Source organism: Schistocerca nitens, chromosome 6 (genome assembly GCF_023898315.1).
Source record: "Schistocerca nitens isolate TAMUIC-IGC-003100 chromosome 6, iqSchNite1.1, whole genome shotgun sequence".
Lineage (NCBI taxonomy): Eukaryota > Metazoa > Arthropoda > Insecta > Orthoptera > Acrididae > Schistocerca > Schistocerca nitens.
This window is the reverse complement of record NC_064619.1, coordinates 517,029,281-517,057,000: the sequence shown is the minus strand read 5'-3', so window position 1 is coordinate 517,057,000 and position 27,720 is coordinate 517,029,281. Positions and strand designations below refer to the sequence as shown.

Here is a 27,720-nt window from a genome sequence, read left to right as displayed (position 1 = left end):
AGAGACGTCAAAGCGTTCGACAGCTCGCGTCACATTCAGCAGGTGCCGGTCGCACACCGCTGCAGCCAGCAGGAACGAGGCAGATCTCACAGTCTCAATGCGTATCCTTATTCGCAGGAACTCCAGCACCTCCCCGCACAAGTTGGCCATCAGAAGCAGCGCGCCGTACAGGAGGATACCCGATAGGAACTCCCAGCTGCGCCAGCTGTACCTCAGACCGGTAACCTCCTCCCGAAATGGAAACGTGCATAGTACTTTGCAGATGGTGAAGTAAGACGCCGAGCAGTTGACGAACGTCTCGTGGTGAGCAGGGTGTCTTCCTGTCCATATGCCAAGCTTCCTTCCTACGAAAGGCAAGTCAGCTTCCAGTTTCGCGCTGATAGAGCCTGGTACGTTGCTGAAACGCATCGTGATACACCAAGTGTTCCGTGTGAACTGAGAGTTCAGTGCAACGGTCCGCTTCACTGGGCAGATTAACGCTATCGATGACTTGACCACAATGCAGTAAAGTGACGCGATCAATACTCACTGCTGATTGAATTGCCTGCTCGCCTGAAAGAGATTAATCAAAAGCTATTAAGTAATCAAGTATAAGTTCTGGATAATGAATTACTCTCTTCGTTTATACGAACACTCATCTATCGATTGTGACTGCCGTTGTCTCTTTTGCTCCCATCCGTATTTTTCAATTTGTTTTCGATCACTTTCTTCTGACAGCAGCAATACAGTATTGTACAGTAAAATATTTTGCAAGTGTCGTATCTCGTTTTGCATCTAGCAGGCGGACATCATAACGGTTAAAGCATTTCTCGAATCACTCTATTAGAATACCAGTGTTAATTATCACTTGAAAGAAATTAATTTGAGACGATTTTCGTAGGCTTCATGGTCTTCGCTGCAGGTAAAGCGACTTTTTTCGGTGATATCTAGTCTGAATTATTAGTTCAAACAATCTTTCCGTGCAGCCTTGATTCAAAGATAAGCATATACTACTACACATATGCCTACTACCCGTCAGGCAAGCTTGCATAATATAAGGGGAGAGTAAATCGCACATACGTGATTCTCTATGGCCCCCTCCCCTCCCACTCTCGCTGACGCGCCGAGTGGCTCCACGGCTAGAGACGCCATGTCACGGATTGCGCAGCCCCTCCCGCCGGAGGTTCGAGTCCTCAGTCCTCCCTCGGGCATGGGTGTGTGTTTTGTTCTCAGCATAAGTTAGTTCAAATACTGCGTAAGTCTAGGGACCGATGGCCTCAGCAGTTTGGTCCTTTAGCAATTCACACATTTTCGTTCTCTCTCTCTCTCTCTCTCTCTACATCTACATATATACTCCGCTAGCCACCAAGCGGCGTGTGCCGGATGGCACTATTCGCGCCAAAGTCATATTCCCCCCCCCCCCCCCCCCCCGCCCCTCTGTTCAGAGGGGACCGTGCGAGGGAAAAACGTCTGTCCGAACGCCTCAGTACGAGCTCTAATTTCCCTTATCTCTGAATGGTGATCACTATGCGATTTGAAAGTTGGTGGTAATAATATATGCTCCACATCCTCGGCGAAGACCGGATTTTGGAATTTAGTGAGCAGCCCAATCCGTTTAGCGCATCGTCTATCTGCAAGTGTGTCCCACTTCAAAGTTTTTATGAGATATGTAACGCTGTCGCGATGGCTAAATGTACCAGTCACAAATCTTGCCGTTCTTCTTTGGATCTTCTCAATTTCTTGAATTAGTCCCAACTGCTAAGGGTCCAATACAGACGAACAATACTCTAAGACTGGGCGAACTAAAGTATTGTAAACAATTTCCTTTGTTGAAGGTCTACATCGCTTCATGATTCTACCAATAAACAGCAATCTAGAGTTCGCCCTACCCGTTACTTGTGTAATCGGGTCATTCCATTTGAAATCATTTCGAATAATCAAACCCAGATACTTAACGGATGGTACCGCTTCCAAACACTGGACATTTACTTTGTACTCGTACATGACTGGGGAGTTCCCTTTGCTATACGCAGTACGTTACTAATATTGAGAGATAACTGCCAGTCATTACACCATGCATTTATTTTCTGCAAATCCTCATTGATTTGTTCACAACTTTCGTGTGATACGACTTTCCTGTAGAATACAGCATCATCGGCAAACAGTCTAATGCCGCTGTCAATACCGTCAACCACATCGTTAATGTAAATCGTAAAAAGCAGTGGACCTATTACGCTGCCCAGGAGCACACCTGTTGATTCGCTTGTTTCTGTTGAAGTCTCCCCATTCGGGACGACATACTGCTCTCTGCCTGTTAGAAAACTTTCTATCCATCCGCATACGCCATCGGATAGACGGTAAGCGCCCACTTTTTGGAGCAAGCGACAGTGCGGAACTGAGTCGAACGCCTTGCGAAAGTCGAGGAGTATGGCATCAACCTGCGAGCCGGTATCTAGAGCCTGTTGTATATCATGCACAAAGAGGGCCAGCTGTGTCTTGCATGACCGTTGTTTCCTAAAACCGTGTTAGTTTCTGCAGATAAGCTTCTCAGAGTCTAGAAAGGTCATTATGTCAGAATACAAAATACACTCCTGGAAATTGAAATAAGAACACCGTGAATTCATTGTCCCAGGAAGGGGAAACTTTATTGACACATTCCTGGCGTCAGATACATCACATGATCACACTGACAGAACCACAGGCACATAGACACAGGCAACAGAGCATGCACAATGTCGGCACTAGTACAGTGTATATCCACCTTTCGCAGCAATGCAGGCTGCTATTCTCCCATGGAGACGATCGTAGAGATGCTGGATGTAGTCCTGTGGAACAGCTAGCCATGCCATTTCCACCTGGCGCCTCAGTTGGACCAGCGTTCGTGCTGGACGTGCAGACCGCGTGAGACGACGCTTCATCCAGTCCCAAACATGCTCAATGGGGGACAGATCCGGAGATCTTGCTGGCCAGGGTAGTTGACTTACACCTTCTAGAGCACGTTGGGTGGCACGGGATACATGCGGACGTGCATTGTCCTGTTGGAACAGCAAGTTCCCTTGCCGGTCTAGGAATGGTAGAACGATGGGTTCGATGACGGTTTGGATGTACCGTGCACTATTCAGTGTCCCCTCGACGATCACCAGTGGTGTACGGCCAGTGTAGGAGATCGCTCCCCACACCATGATGCCGGGTGTTGGCCCTGTGTGCCTCGGTCGTATGCAGTCCTGATTGTGGCGCTCACCTGCACGGCGCCAAACACGCATACGACCATCATTGGCACCAAGGCAGAAGCGACTCTCATCGCTGAAGACGACACGTCTCCATTCGTCCCTCCATTCACGCCTGTCGCGACACCACTGGAGGCGGGCTGCACGATGTTGGGGCGTGAGCGGAAGACGGCCTAACGGTGTGCGGGACCGTAGCCCAGCTTCATGGAGACGGTTGCGAATGGTCCTCGCCGATACCCCAGGAGCAACAGTGTCCCTAATTTGCTGGGAAGTGGCGGTGCGGAACCCTACGGCACTGCGTAGGATCCTACGGTCTTGGCGTGCATCCGTGCGTCGCTGCGGTCCGGTCCCAGGTCGACGGGCACGTGCACCTTCCGCCGACCACTGGCGACAACATCGATGTACTGTGGAGACCTCACGCCCCACGTGTTGAGCAATTCGGCGGTACGTCCACCCGGCCTCCCGCATGCCCACTATACGCCCTCGCTCAAAGTCCGTCAACTGCACATACGGTTCACGTCCACGCTGTCGCGGCATGCTACCGGTGTTAAAGACTGCGATGGAGCTCCGTATGCCACGGCAAACTGGCTGACACTGACGGCGGCGGTGCACAAATGCTGCGCAGCTAGCGCCATTCGACGGCCAACACCGCGGTTCCTGGTGTGTCCGCTGTGCCGTGCGTGTGATCATTGCTTGTACAGCCCTCTCGCAGTGTCCGGAGCAAGTATGGTGGGTCTGACACACCGGTGTCAATGTGTTCTTTTTTCCATTTCCAGGGGTGTATGTTCCATGACTCTAGAACAAATCGATGTTAGTGAAATTGGTCGGTAATTATGTGCATCCGATTTTCTATCCTTATTGTAGATTGCTAGGACCTGGGACTTCTTCCAGTCGTGTGGAACTTCTCGCTGTTCCAATGATCTCTGATACATGATGGATAGGAATGGTGCTATATTTTTAGCACAGTCAACGTAAAATCTTACGGGGATACCGTCTTAACTGTTTTAATTCCAGATACACTAAACACTATTTCCAATAAAACAATACTAATCGCAATTATTTAGGTTTATTTCTAGGGAAGCAGTTTCGACGTTACACTACGTCATCTTCAGGCCTGCTTCAATCCAGTAACTTTCGTGTTACAAAATACAGCAGCACTTTTAACTGGTCTAGTAACAATTAATACGGGCATGTGTGCTCGATGGACAACCCATCAGCGACTCTACACGAAAGTTACTGGATTTAAGCAGGCCTGAATATGAAGTAGTGTAACGTCGAAACTGGTTGCCTAGAAATAAATCTAAATAATGGTGAGTGGTATTGTTTTATTGAACATTGAACAGCCGTAGTCCCATACTCGAGCCAAAAGATGGAGTTACATTTATTAGACACTATGTCAGCCATCCTTGGGTTTGTTAGACAATTAAAGGGGGAATGGTGCTGCAGTCCTCTACCGTTAACAATTTTTTGAAAGCTAGGTTTAGAATTTCTGCCTTCTGTTTATCATCATCCGTTACATTACCCGTACAGTCAGCAGGAGAAGGTATTGAATTATTTGTAGCGTTCATACATTTTACGTAGGACCGAAACTTTTTGGGGTTATTTTTAGAATCTGCAGATAAAATTTTGCTTTGAAATTCGTTGAAAGAATCTCTCATTAACCTTTTGACACCTAATTTAATTTCGCATAATTTCTGTTTGTCAGCGGGGCAGTGACTACGTTTAAGACAACTGTGCAAAATTCTCTGCTTTCTCAGCAACTTCCTAATATGTTTGTTGAATCAAGGTAGATCCTTTCCCTCCCCTGTATTTTTGGTAGGCACATATTCCTCTAGCACGTTGTGGACAGTACTTTTAAATTCCGACCAAAGATGTTCAATATCTTTTTGTTCCGCAGTGAAGGCCTGGAGCTGACTATGAATATATTCATTAACGACACTTTTGTTTGCTTTCCCAAACAAGAAAACTCCACACTGTCTCTTTGGTTCTTTTGCAATTTCCACTGACATAGAAACCACAACGACATTATGGTCGCTAATGCCTTCTTCTAGATTAACTTCCTCAAAAAGATCAGATCTGTTTGTCGTCAACATATCTAATATATTCTCATCTCGAGTTGGTTTTCTAACCAATTTGCTCAAGGTTGTATCTTGAGAGCGCTCCTAGAATAACTTCACACGAGTCCTTGCTTCTGCCCCCTGTGATAAACGTGTAATTTTCCCAGTCAATAATCGCCAGATTAAAGTCTCCACCTATAACTAATGGATAATTTCGATATTTATTTCCTATATACTCAAGACTTTCCCTGAAACGTTCTGCCGGCCGGTGTGGCCAAGCGGTTATAGGCGCTTCAGTCTGGAACCACGCGACCACTACGGTCGCATGTTCGAATCCTGCCTCGGGCATGGATGTGTTTGATGTACTTAGGTTAGGTAGGTTTAAGTAGTTCTAAGTTTGCTTCGGATGCTGGTGGTCTATAAAAATATCCGAATACAATCGTCATACCTTGTCTGATTGACAGCTTTATCCAGACTATTTCACAGTCCGACCCAGTATCGATCTCAACTGCTCATCCTTTCTAAACATTGTCCAGTTCGAGTTCAAAGTTTCACTACTATCTATGTCTAGCTTCAACCAGCTTTCAGCTACTAATACAAAATTGGCATTACTAGTGTTTATTTCGGAGAGTAACTCTGGGATCTTACTACACACACGACGACAATTTACTAATAATAGATTTAGCATATTCAAATCTTTGTAATGACCTGTTTAGGTGAACTAACAATTTATACAGTTGGCTCACCCACATCAGTATCATGAACAGGTAATTTTTCAGGCCAACGGCTATTTTCCGTGGGGAGGAACCTAATATCTGTCTGTCATTCATGTTCATTTTCGAATCGCGTGGGAGGAGGTGTATTTTACATCTCCACATGAGCTCTGACTTCTCTGTTTTTATTTTTGTATTTATTTCATGATATGTAAGCTGGATGAGGTAATATAGTGATAGACTATTCTTGAAATGCAATTTTAACCAACATGATAGGTAGGTAACAGGATCTGTTCTTCAAGATCAATTATTAAAACAGTCGAGATCGCAGAATATATCATTTATTGAAACGACCTGTTTCCGCACTTTTGATCGGCCATCTTTAGATGAAGAGCATTGTAAGATCTGAAAGTGCTCGTTATCCTAATGTGTACCATACCCTAATGGGTAGACAGCCTTTACATAACATGTACAAAAGATCAGAAATACTCTAGCTTGGTGTGTACCCATTTGGCTGGAGCTGGTGGCGTGGTGAACATCTGAGCGTGTTCACAACGGTAATTGGTGCTACTGATTACTCTGCAACTGATTAAATAGCATGCGGAGGCGCACGCATTTGATGCATTACGTCGTCTGCAGCCAGTGGGAACTTAACATACGTAAAAAGCATTAGAACTCGATAAAAAAACATAGGGATGTTTGCATGCCAGCTCTTGGTACATCTAGTGATGTAGCTTTCTATGGAGATACCGAAGAATGGTGTACAACACCTGTGTTGTAGCCTCTGCAACAGGGGTTACATGAACAGCTGGGTGTCTCTGTTGCCCTTCTATCTCCTCTAACAATCAAACCTGGCAAGAAGCTCAGAATGAAGAGCAGTGCACAAGAACTGGCTGTTTTGCCTGGTATCAGCTTTATCTATAAGTATTTCTGTGGCGGTGTTCTTCTTTACGTACTTCATAAAATATGTAGCTGGACATTTGGCAAGACAACTGTTTCTATGACTGAACGCCAGTCACCTGAACAAACAGTATTGGCCATTTCCGTCATTTCATACATTTTCTTAAGGTTGAGAGTCAACTGTTAGTCACTGTATTAAGCTGCAGGTCTGATGGTCTTCCAGCATTCCGCTAAAATTATCCAGTGTTACCCGTGAGCAGCTTCTTCGATCTTTCGACGTTACCTACGAGATTATTTATGTGAACTGTAAACAAATCAAAGCTACAACATTAATTTTCGGTAAGCTTAAAGCCACTTTCAGAGCCGACAAAATCTCGCTATAAGACTTCTGCCCTCTGAGAAGTCTCCAATTGTGGTCCGATAATCCTAATGCTAGGATTATATACACTACAGGACAGTCAATTAATACTAAGGGGCCGTTATGTACTGTATTATACGTTTAATGAACAAATAGAGAAAGCTTCTACCTGAAATGTGGTTTCATCTTGTTAACTGAATTCAGAGGCATTTACAACGCTGGTTCCCGTATCCATACCGCTTTAGATTAGTAGAAGCAACCCTCAACGAAGTATAGAAACCAGAGAGATGGTTTCAAAATGAAGGAAATCGTAACACACGTCAAACTATCTAGGAATAAATGATTTTGGATTGATCAATTTCGACTAGTGATGTTTTCTGTTGCAGTAGCCTTGTGCAGATCGGGGTCTACTTCTGCAGTTATGGTGACAGGTAATCGAAGGGTATTTATTTATTTATTTTTTGGACCATCAGTCTTCTGACTGATTTGATGCGGCCTGTCACGAATTCCTCTCCTGTGCCAACCTCTTCATCCCAGAGTAGCACCTACTACGTACGTCCTCAGTTATTTGCAGGATGTATTGCGATCTCCGTCTTCAGCCGGCCGTGGTGGCCGAGCGGTTCTAGGCGCTACAGTCTGGTACCGCGTGACTGCTACGGTCGCAGGTTCGAATGGATTTTAAGTTCTAGGGGACTGATGACCTCAGCAGTTAAGTCCCATAGTGCTCAGAGCCATTTGAACCATTTGAATCTCCGTCTTCCTCTACAATTTTTGTTCTCTACAGCTCCCTTTATTACCTTGGAAGTCATTCCCTCATGTCTTAACAGATGTCCTATCACCCTGCCCGGTCTCCTTATCAGTATTTGCCACATATTCCTCTCCGATTCTGCGCAGAACCTCCTGATTCCTTACCTTATCAGTCCAGCTAATTTTCAACATTCGTCTGTAGTACCACATCTCAAATGCTTCGCTTCCGTTCTATTCCGGTTTTCCCACAGTCCAACTCTCACTACCATACTATGCTGTAGTCCAGGTGTACATTCTCAGAAATTTCTTCCTCCAATTAAAGTCTATGTTTGATACTTGGCCAGGAATCCCCCGTTGCTAGTCTGCTTTTGATGTCGGCCTTGCTCCGTCCTTCAACGGTTGTTTGACTGCCTAGGTAGCAGCATTCCTTCATTTACTTCGTGACCATCGATACTGATGTTAAGTTTCTCGCTGTTCTCGTTTCTGCTACTTCTCATTACTTTCGTCCAATGCACAGATTGGGGAGTACGAGCGAAAGACTACATCCCTGTCTTACACCCTTTTTAATCTGAACACTTCGTTGTGGCGATATTGCAGTGCCTGTGTTATTCTGATGACGATGCTCTTGGGGACCACAGCCATTACGAAACACATCAGATGAATTCGCCATTGCGAATAATGACTACATCGGCTGTAGAATGGAATGACGACAATGAAAATTTGTGCCGGACCACAACTCGAACCCGGATTTCCCGCCTATTGCGAGCGGTGGCCTTACCATTTGACTATCCCTGCACGACTCACGGCCAGACCCAAACTTCAATAAGTCGTCAACTATACGTCTAAGATCTGTACTCGCACATCCATTATGTGTATTCCCGTACAGATCAGGCGTTGTGCTTGAAGGTCGTATGCCCGGTATCGGAAGATAAATACGCTATTGCGGTGCCTGTGTTATTCTGATGACGATTAACTTGGCGACTACAGCCGTTACGAAACACATTTGTCGCCATCATTATACATGTAAGTGATCGTCCACCTCTTGACCCATGCAATCCCATTATTTTTGGTGGCGGGGAAATAAGTATCCTCAGGATGGATAAAAGTACATAGGTCAATCGAGTCCGGCGGAACGCGGTGGTAACAGGCAACGAACTGTCGACCAAGTTTCCAGACGTCACTGGTGGCGGCACAAGTCAGGTGGTGGGCATCGTCATCCATGAGGTGGCAAATTGAACAAAGCGAGAGCCCGTTAGTCCGATGGGGTGAAGACGTTGATTTGTGGCAAATTTTCCACATGCGAAGTTGTACCATGTTGCCCGGACGTTGGAGGGAAGGAAACACTGGCGGATATGACGCCAAACTGTGAGCCACCGCGTCGATGGATGTCTGAGTTCGATGTTGTTGCTGGATATGTAACGAAGCAGTGGGGTGTAAAAACCATTAGGTCGAGGAAGACGCGTGCTCGGTAAGGGAGTGTGAGCATAACTGAAGTCGACGATGAAATCAGAAATGTGCGTCAGATGGTGCCTGATGTGTCCTGCTGGTACTGGTGGCGTTATGGTCGCAGGCATAAGAATTTCCAGCAAGCTGCGCGTAATGGAGGTTCCCCCCCCCCCCCCCCCCTTCGTTCCATTGTTTGTGCGTGGTGTACATGTACAAGGACGCCGCTCGGAGTCGCACATTGACAAGGCCGAGGCCTACCACTCGCGGGGTGATGGTGAGCGTTTCGTAACGGACCTTAAAGAGCGTACCGGCCATAAGAAAGTATCCGAACGCAGCCTGGAGGCTACGTCCAATAGCTGATGGCTCCGGGAGGACCCGTGCGATGTGGACCATTCCGGACGCCACATGTTTACTGAGGTTTTCGACACGTTCTAAAGAATCGAGTCGGCGGAGGAGATTTTGTCGCATCGCCGTGCGGATAATTTGGAGAGTAGACCGAAGATTGATGGCGGCGGAGCGGCGCACGGTGGATACCAAGGTATCTTAGTTTCTGTAAACAATAGAGAGGTGATAAGTCGTCGCATGAGATGCCGCTTCCAGGGGCCATCGCTGTGGATTTATCCACATTCATGTTATTACTCGCAGCAGCTCCGTATGTTGATCTGAAATCAGAATCATTTGTGTTTCATTCCGTGAGCGGACCAAGAGAAAGAGGTCGTCCGCATGTGCACGATACCGAAAACTATGCTGTCGCAAAGTGAGACGAGAAAGGTGGCTCGTCAGACTCCCGATGAGTGGCTCCAGGTTTATGGGATAGAGTAGTGTCGAAAGTGGGCAACTTCGCAACCCCGGATCGTCATTGGCTCCGCAACACGACCGTTGATCTGAATCAGCGAGTCAGCGCTGCCGTGCAGGTGCCGGATAACATCGAGAAAGGCAGGTGGAAGGCCCATTTGGTTCATGACTGAGAACAGAAAACGTTGCCTCACCTCATCGAATGTGCTGTCAAAACCAATGGCAACCACCGCGGCGCTGAGTGTGCAAGCCGCTGCCAGTGCAGCTAAATCACGACATTCTCTTGTGGCCGTTTGTACATTAACTGAGCCACCCGGAGTTGTCTGTTCTAGGGAATAGAGGAGCTGTGCAAAATTTATGTAGTCTGCGTTAAGCAGAGTTAGGGGACGGTAATGTGCTGTCGACACTCTCAGTGTCGGTTTGTGTTTGGGTATAACAATTCCCGTGGCAAAGGACAGTCGCACGGCGTCCCCCATCTCAACAGTTCATGAAACATTGTCGTCCACCGTGACGCCATTAGCGCAAGGAAAGTGCGATAAAATTCTATCGGCAAACCGTCGACGCCAGGTGACTTATTCAGATCACCTTTGTTGATGGCATTGTGAACTTCTTCGCACGTAACCGGCTCCATCAGCTCGTCTTCCTCGGCGCCGGCGAGTATTCGACTTGGTGTGGTAACACGAAATCCTCAGCACGGTTGTTAGTTCACTACTGGCCATTAAAATTGCTACACCAAGAAGCAATGCAGATGATAAACGTGTGGTCATTGGACAAATACCAGAAATGACATGTGATTACATTTTCACGCAATTTTGGTGCATAGATCCTGAGAAATCAGTACCCAGAACAACCACCTCTGGCCGTAATAACGGCCTTGATACGCCTGGCATTGAGTCAAACAGAGCTTGGATGGCGTGTACAGGTACAGCTGCCCATGCAGCTTCAACACGATACTACAGTTCTTCAAGAGTGTGACTGGCGTACTGTGACTAGCCAGTTGCTCGGCCACCATTGACCAGACTTTTCAATTGGTGAGAGATTTCGAGAATGTGCTGGCCAAGGCAGCAGTCGCACATTTTCTGTATCCAGAAAGACCCGTACAAGACCTGAAACATGCGGTCGTGCATTATCCTGCTGAAATGTATGGTTTCGCAGGGATCGAATGAAGGGTAGAGGCACGGGTCGTAATACAACTGAAATGTAACATCCACTGTTCAAAGTGCCGTCAATGCGAACAAGAGGTGACCGAGACGCGTAACCAATGGCACCCCATGCCATCACGCCGTGTAATACGCCAGTATGGTGATGACGAATACACGCTTCCAATGTACGTTCACCGCGATGTCGCCAAACACGGATGCGACCATCATGATGCTGTAAACAGAACCTGGATTCATCCGAAAAAACGACGTTTTGCCGTTCGTGCACCCAGGTTCGTCGTTGAGTACACCATCGCAGGCGCTCCTAACTGTCATGCAGCGTCAAGGGCAACCGCAGCCGTGGTCTTCGAGCCGATAGTCCATGCTGCTGCAAACGTCGTCGAACTGTTCGTGCAGATGGTTGTTGTCTTGCAAACGTCCCAGTCTGTTGACTCAGGGATCGAGACGTGGCTGCACGATCCGTTACAGCCATGCGGATAAGATGCCTGTCATCTCGACTGCTAGTGATACGAGGCCGTTGGGATCCAACACGGCGTTCCGTATTACCCTCCTGAACCCACCGATTCCATATTCTGCTAACAGTCATTGGATCTCGACCAACGAGAGCAGCAATGTCGCGATACGATAAACCGCAATCGCGATAGGCTACAATTCGACCTTTATTAAAGTCGGAAACGTGATGGTACCTTTTCTCCTCCTTACCCGAGGCATGACAACAATGTTTCACCAGGCAACGCTGGTCAACTGCTGTTTGTGCATGAGAAATCGGTTGGAAACTTTGCTCATGTCAGCACGTTTTAGGTGTCGCCACCGGCACCAACCTTGTGTGAATGCTCTGAAAAGCTAATCATGTGCATATCACAGCATCTTCTTCCTGTATGTTAAATTTCGCGTCTGTAGCACGTCATCTTCGTGGTGTAACAAATTTAATGGCCAGTAGTGTAGTCTCCTCCTGGTACGTTGTGCGGTAGTGGTCTACAAAGGCATTGACAATTATGGCCTGGCGAGGGACTTCCTGGACGCGACAGGTGTGAATCGTCGTCGGCGGTGTTTCCTATCGGAGGTGATTTGATGCGTGGTGGGATGTTCTTGTTCCTCCTAATCTTGACGTCGAGTCTGCTCTATTTCCCCCTGCAGTCCACGGCGTGTCAACGTTACAATTTGTATCTGAACCCTGCTGCATTCCCGTATCACGGGTGGGCGGCTCGATGTCCAGGCCGCACAGAACGGCGTAGTTAATAGTCGGTAGTGTGCCGGTGCCACGCAGCTACTTCCTTGCCATATTGAATCAAAGTACGTCGAATGGCAAGTTTGGCACGTTCCAGGCACCAAGTCATGGTTGTGCAGAACTTAGGTAAGCGACGTTCATAGGTGGTGCATATCTCGGTAACGCCTTGAAGACATTCGGGATCATGAAGATGGTTGTTGTTTAGCTTCATCGGATCCCAACACCACGGAATTTATGTGATGATGACGCGTATCGTATTTCCACCTGTATGTTGTACTCCTTCCCATCAATCAAAAAATTACAATTTGCCTCCACTTCGAAGTCGACAGCCAAAAAGCTGAAAATATAACTAAACCACAACATTACACAAAAGTAATTATAGAGCTACGTTCTGCTCTATAACAAAGAAAGATAAGTTACAATCTGTCTGCATCATCTCACGCATCATTACAGTTAAGTAATACTTTTGAGCCGGCCGAAGTGGCCGTGCGGTTAAAGGCGCTGCAGTCTGGAACCGCAAGACCGCTACGGTCGCAGGTTCGAATCCTGCCTCGGGCATGGATGTTTGTGATGTCCTTAGGTTAGTTAGGTTTAACTAGTTCTAAGTTCTAGGGGACTAATGACCTCAGCAGTTGAGTCCCATAGTGCTCAGAGCCATTTTTGAATACTTTTGAACTCGGGACAGAAGTCACCAGTCATGTTAAAAACTCATCACAGTGTTCACAAAACGACAAACAATTTCATAGGCATTGTTATAACAAGAAGTAGCGTGCTTCGAGTCTCCGTATACCTGCTAACATTATGCTAATAATGCTGCTAAACTCTTCAGCCAGTTATCACATACCTGTTTCTTGCTCTCTGAGTCTGTCTGGCTGATTCTGATGCGCTGGACGTCTTGGATGACTCTATGTTCCTGGAAAGTGGTTTAACGTTAGTTGAACGAACAGTCTCGGTAAAACTCTATGTTAAGGGACTTGCACGTCCAGGCCTTTAATTTTTACTAGTGTTTGGAAATTTAATAAGTCAAAAACCCTAATAAACAATAGAAGGAAACTTTAACCAAGTAATAAGCATATTATTATCTCCTTTGTGTGAAGAAATTTAAAAACTGCGAAATAAATAGTAGAATGAATACTGATTTTTATCTTACATACTGAATTAAATGTAAGTTTTACTTCAGGTAGGTCATATTAGCAAAATATTCAAAATAAAAGGTCACAACAAATTTTAGTTTTTAAATTATTAACTAGTTGAAACAGTAAAGTAGGAGTATTAATCAATTTGTTGTCCTGTGCATTTATATACATTTTTATAAGTGAATTTTTTTCTCCCAGTGATTTAAGAACGTATAACATGGGCCAGCTTCAAATATTTAATACATTGCTGAATAATGTGGTTCATTGTGTAGGTAAGCATTATATTACTATTCACGCTAAGTTTTTTTTCATATCTTTGATACTGGATGAGATAATGAAACCGAAGTATGCAAAAACGTTGATTACCGGAAACTGGAACTAAAGATTTGCATGTCATTTTCCTCTCAATGAGAACTAGTCAAAACATTGTAGCTCCATAATCTTCTTGATTCTGAGTATCATTTTTGTCTTCTTTAGTAAATTTCTTATCTTTGTTATTCTGTCCGCCTTTGTTATGCTTTCAGTAGCTTTTTCAGCTTCAGTGATACATTGCCAGTACTCATAGCAGCCCACTTTTCATGTTGTCCCCAGCTTTGATGCCTAGTGTTCTCATGGGTTTTCATCTGCTTATTATTCCGTCATTAGAACATAATATGGCACACCAATCTGGAAAGCTGACATGCGAATACGAGTATAAAGAGTTTGTGACAGTCATTCTCAGATACTAATATTGAAGTTTTGTTTCGGCACGTTAACATTTTTCCAAGAGTTTAGAATCTGGAAGGTCTGTATATAATGGATTTAGTTCTACCATAACAGTTTCTGTAACAGGGTGTGGATGATAATTTCATTGACATTTTCGCTGTTTCTTCTGGTGGATAGAACATAATATCGTGTGAGGTTTTCTATTTCTTATTTGGTGAGTCTGCCTTGCCCACCAATTGCTTTGCCATTAGAGAGTTTTCGTTTTCTGTCATGTCCTTGCAGAACTTCATAAGTCTTGTCCCATTCTCTTAAGCACAGATCCTACACATTCGACTTTTTTTAATTTCAATTTCACCAAACGGTTTAGCACCCACGACACTTCTGAAGCTTTTAGTGTTACCATCACCGAGGTAGTGAATGTATCGCACACCATTCTAGCAACTGACCAATTCAAAATAGAAACTGCCCCATAGCTTTCCACACCACCACTGAAATCTTCAAAGCTTTTGCACATTTGTGTTCATTTCCTTATTGGCCCAACCTTGGCTCTGTTTTGTCACACATTCATAGTCCATCACCTTGCTTGTGTCTACATTGACAACTGTGACAACTCTATTCAGCAATGTATGGCCTCTCTTTTGTCAAATACCGTCCAATGCAGCAACAATACCACTGACTTATGTTAGGTCATTATGAAAACTTCATAATATCTCTCAAATTTGACAGGTGAAGGTGGGAGATCAACCATAACACAAAATATTTCGACTGCTTTCTCCCTTTTCCAGGACACCTCAGGTTGTAAGAAAGACGAATATTCACTTCACTATATTTTGTCCATGTTATACTAGATGTCATTGTAAACTTAGTTACTTTATGCAGTAGACCTTCTTCCGCAGCCCGCATCTCGTGGTCGTGCGGTAGCGTTCTCGCTTCCCACGTCCGGGTTCCCGGGTTCGATTCCCGGCGGGGTCAGGGATTTTCTCTGCCTCGTGATGGCTGGGTGTTGTGTGATGTCCTTAGGTTAGTTAGGTTTAAGTAGTTCTAAGTTCTAGGGGACTGATGACCATAGATGTTAAGTCCCATAGTGCTCAGAGCCATTTGAACCATTTTTTCTTCTTCCGCAGTTTTTCTGGATAGCCCTCTCCTCTTATTCATGTCCTCATAAAAGTAAGGGATATTTCACTATTGCGGTGATTACATTTAACAACAGATAATAGCAATTCTGAAAGCTTTCACTCACTAATTAAAATGGAACCTTTATTTTCACTGTTTACAACACTAACATCTTGTTCATTTTCGGTAAGATGTTGCGTTTTGAAGCACTTCCTGATAAACTTTTAGACCTAAACTCACTTCGCTGCAGCGTAACAATTTCTTCATTTTTTTACGGTTTCCAACAGCAGGCTTGTGATGATTACCGTAAAATTGATAACCGCTGTTATATTTCCTCGTTTTTGGCTCTTTACGATGTAAAATGGTTGAAATAAGCAGTCATAACAGCAAGTTTACGAGACGAAGCCAAGTGAAGTAAACTTAAATAATCTACTTTTATCGATAGGAAGATCGATCGCAATAAATGTCTGTTCGTAGTACAGTCGATATTTTATTCAAGGGTATTACACAAATAAGCTGCTATGGAAACAGCCGCGTCAAAATTAAATAACGAGACATTATAGACAAGGTTTTGTGTTTGACATTAGTGTGATAGCTAGGCATCCACGTGATGCATCAGCTTTAGAAAGGCATTTAAAACCAAAAATGACAAAGTACTATAAATAAAGCTTTTTTTTATAATGAAGAAGTACAAAAGAATTTTATTAAATAAGAAAATCCATTTTTTGGGCCCTCATGATGTCCAGGTCCCCTTAAAACGGACACTCAGTTATATAGGAGCCTACGATCTAACTACTGTTCTTTCCATTGTCCTCTCGTTAAAAAATAACAATAGTGCCGACATGTCTTTATTGACCGACAATCTCACAGCTGAAAATGTTTTAATTAAAACTGGGAGCAAACCAATATTTTCGCACATCAGTGATTCTACATTTTTTTTTTCCTTCTTGTGACATGCTGCGTCTGCTATATATTGTGACAGGAAACTTCCTTAGGCAAAAAGAGTTATATCTGTAGCGACAGAAATTCCCTACAGCGTCTGTTACAAAGAAGGAGAAATAGTTTATTAGTAAGATACCAATATTTTTACATACCTGTCACAGACTACCTATTGACCACCGTCTTCAGTGGAAATTCAAAGCAATACTTAATAATAAGAATACCTCCTTGTTCTCCAATATGTTTCACATTCGTAAACTTTCATCAGGAAGTAATGTGTGGAGGCTGAAATATACTCATTATAACTTTTTGCTATTTGACAGCTTGTATTTGTGTATTTGCAATGCACAAACAGTACTTAAAACTTTTAATGCCGTATGTAGATGAGAGGACATTGTGCTCTCCCAATAAATTCTCATAAAAATGACTGGGTGCTAGATTTTCGTTTCAGGTGTCACATGTCCGTTTTACATGTCTGATAAGCTCGCTGTCTATGAGTTGAATCACGAACGTCTGTATGTAATGGCTTGGCTGTAATGAGATGAAGTAAGTAACTATAACGCAAAAATAAGCGTCCAGTGAGCAGTATTTGCTATATTGTTGAAAGGTATCTGAAAATACGATCGCAAAGAAGAGAAACAGGCTTTCATTATGAAATAATGCAGAAAAAAAATCAAATGAAACTGAGAGTGGTTCCACGTATGTAGGAATGAATGTATTGTTTGTGAACGAAAAATATAGAAAGTATTATATATTGTAAGTGATCAGACTTAAAAACAAAAGGTACTTCTTCTACATCCAGCCAGTTAGCATCGTAGGATGCTTTCGATGGTGATTAAATGCCAACATGTTGTTCAGGTTTTACTGCCGTACAGTATTAGCTGACCAAAATACTAACTCTTTCTATTACACCATAGTAAAAGATTTGTAGGTTATCGCATTTCCTTTGCTGATTTATCTCAGAATGTCTCTTCCTTCGTAACTTCTGATGCATTATTTTGAACATCCGAATTCCTTACGTAAAATTTTCCCTTATCCTTCTCTCCTTTATCGAGTTTCACCGCATTCAACAGCTACTGATAAATTGAATAGGCATATCAAATGATCATTTTTGTGGCGATACGTACAGAAAATAATTTTCAAGACAAATATATGTTTCCAACTACGACGTGTTGCAAAACGTTTAGCAAAATAATCGTTGGATACTGCGAATGCCAAAATGGCAATCGATGATTCAAGATAATGTATCAAATAGACAGACACTTCCTATGAAATCCCAGAAACATCAGACGAATTAATTCCCAAAGTTTTCTCAAGTACCGCACAGAATTGTAAGACTTATAAGTGGGTCAGTGGAAAAGCAATATATGTAATGAAAAACGTTGATGTTAATGCCACCAATTTCAGCAATCAAAACGAAATAAAAGATGAAGCAATAACGTATCGGTCCACTGATGCTCTAATGAATCAGGACGAATTTGTCAGTTATGCAACTGAGTTGTTGCATTCACTTGATTTGCAGGCATATCAGTACATGTTTTAGCATTGGGTACTGGCTTGCCTTTCATTTTTCTCTGAAACATAAATCTGCTACGACTTTGCAGTTAACCATGCTTTTAGTGTAAAAGTGATGAACAGTATCATCAAAGACACAGATTTCAATGGAAAATTGGCAGGACAGATGTACTATTGGCATGCATCCCAATATTTCCGATATATAGGGCACTTAAGTACAAATGTTTGCTGTTTCAGGTGCACCTCGCATTTTTAATGACCAATAACAAAGCCAGGAACAACCGCTAGAAATGTGTGGACAGAATTTGGCTAATCCATGCTTCCCATCTGGACAGCTGTATGTGGCATGCTTCCACATCAGCCAAGGTTCCGATATATTGGCGTATGCACCAAACGGGAAAACCAAGAAAAAGTCTTGTACATTCGAAAAGCACCACCATAAATATTATTTAAACACAAACACTTCCTCCTTTTGAGTGGCATCGCAACACAGCCGGGTTTCCAATAGTTCCTAATAAAATAAAGCAACTAGTAGCTTGAAATAACAAAGGCAGAACTACGTTAGGACAAATAGAAATCGTGTATCGCCTGTCGGAGTGGCCGAGCGGTTCTAGGCACTTCGGTCTGGAACCGCGTGACCGCTACGGTCGAGGGTTCGAATCCTGCCTCGGGTTTGGATGTGTGTGATGTCCTTAGGTTAGTTAGGTTTAAGTAGTTCTAAGTTCTAGGGGACTGATGACCTCCGATGTTAGGTCCCATAGTGCTCAGCGCCATTTGAACCATTTGAATCGTGTATCAACCAGTCTATCAAGCATGATTTCGAAATCTCGTTGCGACCGAGACTGTCTTCGACTGTTTCCTCATTGCACCTTGTTGCTTCGAGTATGCAACAGTGCTGACATGGTTTTGTGAAAGAGTATGAAGACGGAAACGACCCACTCCAGACGTAAATGTATCTGCTCTCCAAAATCAACCCGATACCCAGCCGAGACCGAGCTATTGTTGCTGCCAGATTTAGACACTCAGTATACTAAATTTGGCACACTGGAGACCCCCAAATCGCCCACAAATTTAAGTATGTATTCTTACTCTACTGTATATGAATGAGAAAAATAACATTGTTTGTCATACTGCTTCGCGTTGCGACTTCAATGGCCAGCAGTGTAATGAGCTGATAACTCACAGCGGATTGTAGGCTGTTCCCACAGAAGGCAATGGCGAAGATCAATACGATGTGCAGCACACTGAAGAAGAATAGTCCTCCTAGACCGAGCCACGCGAAACGGAAGACGTCGAGGAGTATCTCTATACAGTAGGTGGCTATGCAGCCCGCGAGGCCGCTGCCGAAGACGTCATTGAGGCTGCCGATTGCGGCCGAAAGCAACACCGACTCAAAGGAAGGCCTCGGCGCTTGTTCGTGACGTCACGCCAGGTAGGCACGGCGAACGCCAGGTCTGTTGCAGGCAGAAACGCCTGGGCGCGCTTATCACTATAAATCTCTTATTTTTGGACAAAATGTTTGGTATTGTTTTGGATTCTGCAGTTTTATTTAGATGAAAGATTTTCTTACTATCGTAAAGCTGCAAATGAAGATCATAGTTCTGTATTACTGAATCCTGTCGAAACAAACGTAGATCAATGTGAGAAGATGCTTTGCCCCATTGCAAGCTTCGGAAGTTTTACATTCAAGTAACTATATTTACTTAATCCATTTTGTTATCAAAACTGAACCCAACCCCTTATAATGAATTCGTTTCTTTTATTTATTTATTTATTTTCGTCTGACATCGTCACTGAAAATGTGAACTAATTTACATGTGTAAAAGTCCAACTGTTGCCAGTCATTAGATTACAGTCGTTTTCAACGAAAGGAATTCTAAACAGGAAACAAAATAGCTTCATACATCGAAAATACGGCTGAACTTAAACTTTTTTTAAACACACACATTAGGAAAGATAAATATTCCCCTCTTGCAACTGAAAGGAGAAAGTTTATAGGGTAAAAAATTTTATTTGATAAAACAAGTATCTCTCTCTTGCCTCTTCTTCTGTCCCCCACCCCCTCCCCCAGCGTGTACAATCGCAAGATATTTCATTAACATTCAGTGCTCCTCACCCGATAGTCAACCAAGATACCTAAAGAAGAGCACCAATATGTTCACAGTTTCTTGTAAAAGCAACCCAGTACAAACGTAACTTCCTCAGATTTACAAATAAGGTAAAGGAGCATGAATTCTGTTGGTGCTGGACCATGAAGTTGTTTTTGTATGTCAATCCTTAAAACACATGGAAATTTAAGTTCAGGAGTACACTATTTGTTAAGAAGTGTAATGCACAATTAATTGATTGCAGAAATCTCTCAGAACAATGTGTGTCAGTCAACTGCTGCCAATAGTTTCACATTTTCCTGTGTCAGGGAGACATCACCATTATGAGTATAATATAGATAGTCCCAGGTGCTAACACTTTGTACACATTTAAATTTTTTTACATACAACTCTTTCACTAATAAGAAAGACTAGCTACGAAACCCGCTATGCATGTAACATAACACATTTTCAGATCCCTCAGTGATAAAAGGACTGTAGAATATACACTGACTGTGCAACAAATTAAAAATTAACCGACATTCAAGTACAGCAGTATATGCTTTGCTAAGAAGTGTGATGAATTATGGATTTCACCGGTTGCACAAGTCACTCGATACAAGATGTGTTGCTCACTTACCAACTCAAGTGTCATGTTTTCTTGTTAAGAGGAAAAAAAACACTACCATTATGAATGTAATGGAAAAGAAAACAATCTTGTGTGGTAACACTTCGGAATGTACACAATAAAAATTAAAATTTCACATCTTGCAGTGTAATGAAGAAACTTTATAAGCAAACACAATTTTAAGAAATAAAATACATATCTTAGTGTCTTTCTTACTTCCTTCTGCTGCAATGTGTACAGAGACAAGAAATTTCATTTCATTAACTTCCAAAGCTCCAAATACCATAGATCAACCAAAAAACCTTCAGAAGAGCCAAATTGTGACCATAGTGTGTTGCAGAAGCAACACAGTGTACACTAACTTTCTTATAAAATGTATTAATAATGTATCAACAGCAACAGCTCTGTTGGTGTTGGACTAATGAAATTTAAGCATGGCAATATATGCTTTGACAAGGGATTTAATGAATTACATACTGTACTGCTTGTGTAAGTCACTTGAACACTATGGGTTGAAAACTTATGGTGTTGTACAGCATAAATTTCATTTTCTTATCAGGGAGGACCATAATGATTACTGTAAAACAGAAGCAGAAATTTGTTGGTCCTAGTACTTCAAATAAATTTCATATTTTGACCTACCACTCTTTTACCAATATTTAACATAATATTCTATCCATGTAGGACATTTTCAGTGTCCTGAGTGGTAAGAGTTTAGAAAAAAAAGTTAATGCAATTTCCTTTTGTTTTAATAATAATAACACAATTACAATTACATTCATATGGGTCATTCCATGTTAAAGAGACTTAGAGACAAAAAAAATTAAAATGACAATATTACAAATATAACCTTAAAAATGCCAAGTTAAAAGTACATTTGTTCATTGCAAAATAATCATGACTATGAAAAAATGAAATTTCTACCGTCACTAAGTGTTTAAAGTGCACTACTCTATGGCACCACAGAGAGGTATGTTTTATGCTATTTCGAGATGAGTATTAGTTGTGTTATCTATGGCTGATTGTTCTATTGTTGCAAAAAAATATTGAAGTCAACATTGTTATAGCTCATAATAATTCTTTTTGTTGAGGTAAGCTAATTGGATTTCTTTATTTTGTTAGTTTTATAATATATATGCAGCTTGTAACACCCATAACAAAAAAGATACAAAAGTTTAATTTCTAATCTAGTAAATTTGTTCTGTACAATACCTTTCTGTAAAAGTGAGGTTATGCACATGTTTTTTTCAATATCATATCATTACGTGGCATTTTGAAATCTTATTTAACACTCTTATAGCTGTTACCGGTGTTACTAATTTTTGTTTCGGGTGTTACTTAACACATGCGTAACACCCGTAACTTGAATTGGAAGGTTTAATGCCACCTTCATCTTTAGTAGGCCTAGGCCCTATATTTAAATTATAACCAAAGGGTATTATTATGAATGAAAAAAGTTTTTTTAACTATGTTTATTACATATGAAAACAGTTTTAAGCATGAAAACTAAAATTTTTATTCCTCTGCATACATTTGTTTAAGCACTACACCTAAATTATAAAAGTTAATTAGGGCATTAACATGACTCAACTGACATTCTCCTAAAAGTTAATTAAGCCCAAAATTCTTTAGATTACATATAGTTTGTGTTTTCCATTCTAACTTTTCCAAGAACAACAATATTGCGAACCCAAGTTTTAAATTTTATATAGGCCCGGTAAACTGCTTATTGAGGCAAATTCTAGTCATTCATAAGAGCCTATGTTTAACAATGTCTTTTACTTTTATCTCTCTGCACAGTGTTATGTTTATACATTAATAGGCCTACATTATCAGGATTTCTAATCCCTCTCTTCAAATGGACTTTGCAGAGAATTATGCTTTAATTTCACAAGATGAGGTACAGAGTGCACACTGGGCGGATTCACAAGTAACTATTTGCACTTTCTGGATTTGGTTTGCAAACCATGAAGTCAGATCCTATGCAGTCATCAGTAACGACCTTAGACACAGAATATATTGTATGTGGACTTTTCTTAAAACTGTTATAACAGAGATTAAAAAAGCGTTTCCTAAAGTTAAAAGAGTTCAAAAATAAATATACTTTGTCCAATCTATGTTATTTTGAGAGAGATTTTGGATTGACAGTTGAGTGGAATTTTTTTGGCAGTTCACATGGTAAAGGAGCCAGCTGTTAGATCTAGGAAAGTTGTTAGATCTAGGAAAGTTATTATTAACAACTCAATTGACTTTTATGACTACACTCTGAAGAATTTTTCTAAAAGTAAGGCACTATGGGTTGGTAAGATAACAGTGGAGCACAACATTCCTATTTTGGATGAAAGGTGGAAAAATTTACAAGCAATTCCTCAAAATCCAGGGCTGCCATCACTTTCAGCCTTATAACACAACTGATTTGCTGGTTTCAAAAACAGGAGAGTCATTAATGACAAGGGTGTCAGTATTTATTACTGAGGAGGCCAAATTAAAACATTACATGCAAAAAGATGCATAAACTTCTATGAAGTGTGCAGTTCTGATGATTCTGATCAGGAGACTGTTTCACTATCTGAATCACAAGACAATATTGGAAGTGCTTGTGAGTTAAGCCTAACTAATAAAATTGAAAAGTCTGATTTAAAATTTGGGTTATTTGTCTTGGTCGACATTCCAAGTGACAAAAAGAAGCCAACCCTATCCAAAATTCAATACCGTTACTTGGGAATCAGCCAGAGTGAGGTTGATGAAGAGGAGGTTGTGAAAATACTGTTGCTGAAGTCAGTAGGAAAAAGTAAAACACTTTTTAAACTAGATGAAACTGATGTTTGTTTTGTGAAATTCAGTCAAGTACCATCTTAGGTAACAACACCAGAAATCAAACAACAAGGTTACCATTTGTACTATGAGTTCAATTTTGAGTTGGATGTTGCTGAAAAAGATTATTAAATGAAGTTTTTAAACCTATCAATAATAAGAAAGCATTTTTGTCATAAAATTATTAGGCCTACAAAATGAGGTAAATGTTAGGTAAGTAAGGATATCTTGGCCTAGTTGTACTATAAAACTGTAACAGAATTTTTTGTGTAATAAATAGCTTTATCCTTCAAATATGTTTTCTTAAGTACATACTTCTATTCCAAATAGACTACAATACCAATTTCCTTGTTATGCAATTGTAATAGGTAGATTTATTCCTCCAAGAATCAAATCTGATGCATCTATGTAACACCCGTAGCATTTAACGTAACACCCGTAACAGCAAAAAAATATATATATTTATATGTGTACACTGAGTTACGATGTCCAAAAAAATAAAAATTTATGTTTCAAAATAAAATTTGGGGGAATACCTCTTAACGGTTGTTTTACAAGAAGAAAAGTTTCATCAAGTATGTAGAAATTAGAGAATTCCCTAACTCATAACAGGGGCCAGGTCTACTTTTGGTAACACCTGTAACACTAATTTTTTGATTGATAACCAGGAGAACAATAAAACAATTCCAGTATCAACATTTCTAACATGAAATATAATGTAAGCCTTAAAAGTTTTCAATATTAAATTCAATAAATATTTTTCATTACATTATTTTTCCTGATTTTAAGGTGTGTACATGAAACACCCGTAATTATGGAACTGCCCATATATTTCTTAACTTAATGTCTGTACTTTCCTCTTCTTTTTAGCACTACTACATTCATTAAATTTTTTCACATAATCATTGAGGAGAATATTTGTAGAAACAAGTAACAGCTCACTTAGTACTCTATCTTTACAGTGTCCTTTTTTACAAGTGAAGTGTGGTAGGAAGAAACCTAATGTGTTTACCCTGCTAGTTGTCAAATTAATTACAAGTTCTCTCTGATTGCCGTGTCTCAGGAATGCTGTCTCCCTGCTACTTTCAATTAGCTTCTGTACTGTTATGTAGTTGTACATGACAGCATTCACCATATCCAAGTGTGGGTACAGCAGGCCTCCCCTGTCCATAGCTGCTATTAAAGTATTACAAGCACTGTTTTCAGGCAATGCTCCCCTGTCCAAAACCATGACTGAAGCACAAAATTCACACTTAAGTCTCTTTAGAGCAATCCGAGTACAATATCCAGATAAATATGTAAGAAGAGGAAGCAGTTTCTCCACCTCCTTCACATCTGTAGGTGAATATTCAATGTGAATTGTGTCACTAACAGTAGATATCGATGATCCAGTAGTGGTTTCCAGATCAACTGGAAATGTAGGGAGATTATGTTCATCAGTATCTGTAAGAGAAACAGTTATATTCCCAAAGAAACTGGACTGCAATGGAAGGAGGTGTTGAAGTCTTATCTTACATTCAGTTTCAAAGACTTGTCTCAGTGATACTAAGTATTGTGAACCTGCATATGTTCTGTAATTGCCAAACCTTGCCTCAAGAGCATCTGTCTGTATTTTACCTGGCAAAAAGTACTTGAAGCCAAGTTCATTAATACAGTACTTGGCCATTTCAATTAGACCATGAGTGGTGTTTGATAGTGCCCAGTGGGTGTCTCGTGTAAGGCAGTTGTACTTTAACCCCATCTGGTCCCAAACATCTAGCCAGTTCAAAAACTTATTCAGAAACAAGAAATTATCCTCATCTCCTGTCACAGTCAGTGGATGCTTAAGTGAATTTTTCAAACGTTCACCTTTGTATTTTGTTTGTACATTCACCACTGACCACCAGTTTTCAATTAAAGTAATAAAATCTGCAGTACTCTGATATTCATAAAGGTTGTGTTCCTCACCTAAAGTGAGAAGCCCCTGTACAACATATGGATTGAAAACATTTAATGCATATTTTACATTCTGCCTTTCAAAATTTGATGGACAGAGAGATTTCATACACAAGCCATAGGAGTACTTAATGATTGTTTTACTTTCCAAGGCATGGAGTTTCTTCAGAGTAGAAAATGAAGCAACTTTTAATGCCAAAGTTTTGTCCATGTTTTCAAAATTGGGATATGTGAGGACCTGCTGGGCATCTTTCTGGTTGATCCAATTGTTCCGAATGCATTTCAACACATGCACACTATCAATGATAAAAAATAATGGTGAACGTGGGTCTGAAGGATGGGGATAAACCACACTCTTTTTTGGTGGTGTTGAGAAATATGCCATACATTTTCTGTTTATGGAATTGTTATCAGTCACAACACAAATCACTTTAAAACCAATACTGTGCAAGCCTGTTATAACATTTTTGACATATGTAAAAAGATCACATGCCTGAAGAGTGTTTACAGGAAGAATATGTACAACTTCTTTAAATGAAGACAAAAGGCTCTGGATCATGAAAACATATACAGAGCTAGCTGCAGTGGTACCATTGAATGCAGTTCCTAAAATATTGCCTCCCTTATAGTCCAAGTATGGTTTGATGTGCATCTCATCTATCATTAATGAGACAACATGGTCCTCTGTCCTTAAATAACTAAACTTCTGTTTAACATAAGCAAGAAAGTTATCTTCCACCTGTTCCTTCTGAGGGCTTGCACCAAACTTTAAACATATCTTCTGAAGTGTACGAGGATGTGGCACAGACATGTAATGAGACTTTCTCATAAACCTATATGCATGTGGGGAAATTGAAAATAATATGGCACAAAAAACAATAAATTCAGGAGAATACCTCAAGCGTTCTTGGGCTACAGGCAACAGCCTAACTTGTTCCATTAGAAATTCTATACTTCTCTCTTTTCCTTCTGTAAGTTTACTAACGTTTTGCAACACATCACAGATTATATTAATGTTGTCCTGTGTACTTTGAACATTGGCACCTATGGACAGTAGTAGTTCCAAAATATTATTCACTTGACCAATATCCTGAATCTTTTTCGGAAAAATGTGACTCCCTACAGTTTTTAAGGCTGTTTGTTCTTTAAAAACATTTATCTCTAAATCACAAGTTATACAAGCGGACACTGATAAAAATGGCACAAAATTTGAAGTGTCAATAAAAGCAAATAACACACATTCCTTTTTCTTAACCACAGTCCAACATTCACTAAATGTTTCCAGTTCCAAACAGTCCATAAGTTCGCTAAATGTAGTGAATCTTCTCCTTTCCTCAAACATTTTATATGTACATAAGGATTCAGATATTGCAGCAGACACAGCGCTGTTGTCCAATCTTATTCTTCTTGCCTCTGGGTCTTCTCGTTTATTCTGTACCACTGTCAGGTATTGAGGACAGTTGGGAAATATTGATGGCACAGATTGAGCTCTAAGTCGCGGTGTGTAGAGTGGAGCCACTATTTTCCGTCCAGTTGTCTCGTCAAAGCACTCTGTATGTTTCAGAACATTCTCTTTTGGAAAGTGTAGTTCACATACCTGAAAATAATTTCGAAAATAATGACTGAAGTTGAAGACTAATTCGATTGTGTTAGAGCTTATACACACCGTACAATTATTTTCAATGGAAATCTTTCTACAACCTGAATTGTCACAACACAGCTAACTGTATGATCTTTACTCTGAAAAGCAGTATTTGCCTCCATGCAGGTGAAATAAATCGTGCCTTCGATTAAATAAAAAATAATGTAGAAAACGCGATTTCGTCTATTCAAGTGTGAATACTAGTTGCTGAACTGACCGGTCAAAATTCGTTTACTACGTAAGACTGAAGACAGAAAACCAGTAGTGGTGCCTGGGTACAATATCGTACAGGTCTTCAAAAGGTATAAATAAAGAATATAGAACTATAAAAACTGTAAACATGGAACGCTATCGGATTTACTTACTTTGGAATACTTGGTTGGTGAAAATGCATCCCTGTGAATGGCGGCAATCCACTTACGACGAAGGTTTTCGTCGTTAGGAAACGAAAACACATGGACCTTAGGTCCATTTGGATAATTCCCGTTACAGCGAGGAACACAGCACTTGTACACCATGGTGAAAACTCTCACTATAACTGCTGTAGTGGAAAACACGCAATAAGTTTCACAAAAGCAACGGCACTGCACAGCTAA

General features: G+C 41.3%; 1 protein-coding gene across 1 annotated transcript; it reads right to left on the bottom strand.

The window, feature by feature from the left end:
• Window positions 1-525: 525 nt before the first annotated feature.
• Window positions 526-27,720, bottom strand: LOC126263437 (uncharacterized). Its single transcript, XM_049960529.1, has 4 exons — window positions 27,490-27,720; window positions 26,512-27,079; window positions 24,560-24,780; window positions 526-552 (listed from the first exon to the last, which is right to left on the bottom strand). The coding sequence occupies exons 1-4, from the start codon at window positions 27,640-27,642 to the stop codon at window positions 526-528; spliced, it is 969 nt and encodes a 322-aa protein (XP_049816486.1). The 5' UTR covers window positions 27,643-27,720.

Coding starts and splice junctions, on each gene's coding strand:
- LOC126263437 (XM_049960529.1), bottom strand. CDS start 27,642: ATGGTGTACAAGTGCTGTGTTCCTCGCTGTAACGGGAATTATCCAAAT. Junction 27,080..27,489: donor CACCAACCAAGTATTCCAAA/GTAAGTAAATCC, acceptor AATTATTTTCAG/GTATGTGAACTACACTTTCC. Junction 24,781..26,511: donor CATAGGTGCCAATGTTCAAA/GTACACAGGACA, acceptor TTTGTGCTTCAG/TCATGGTTTTGGACAGGGGA.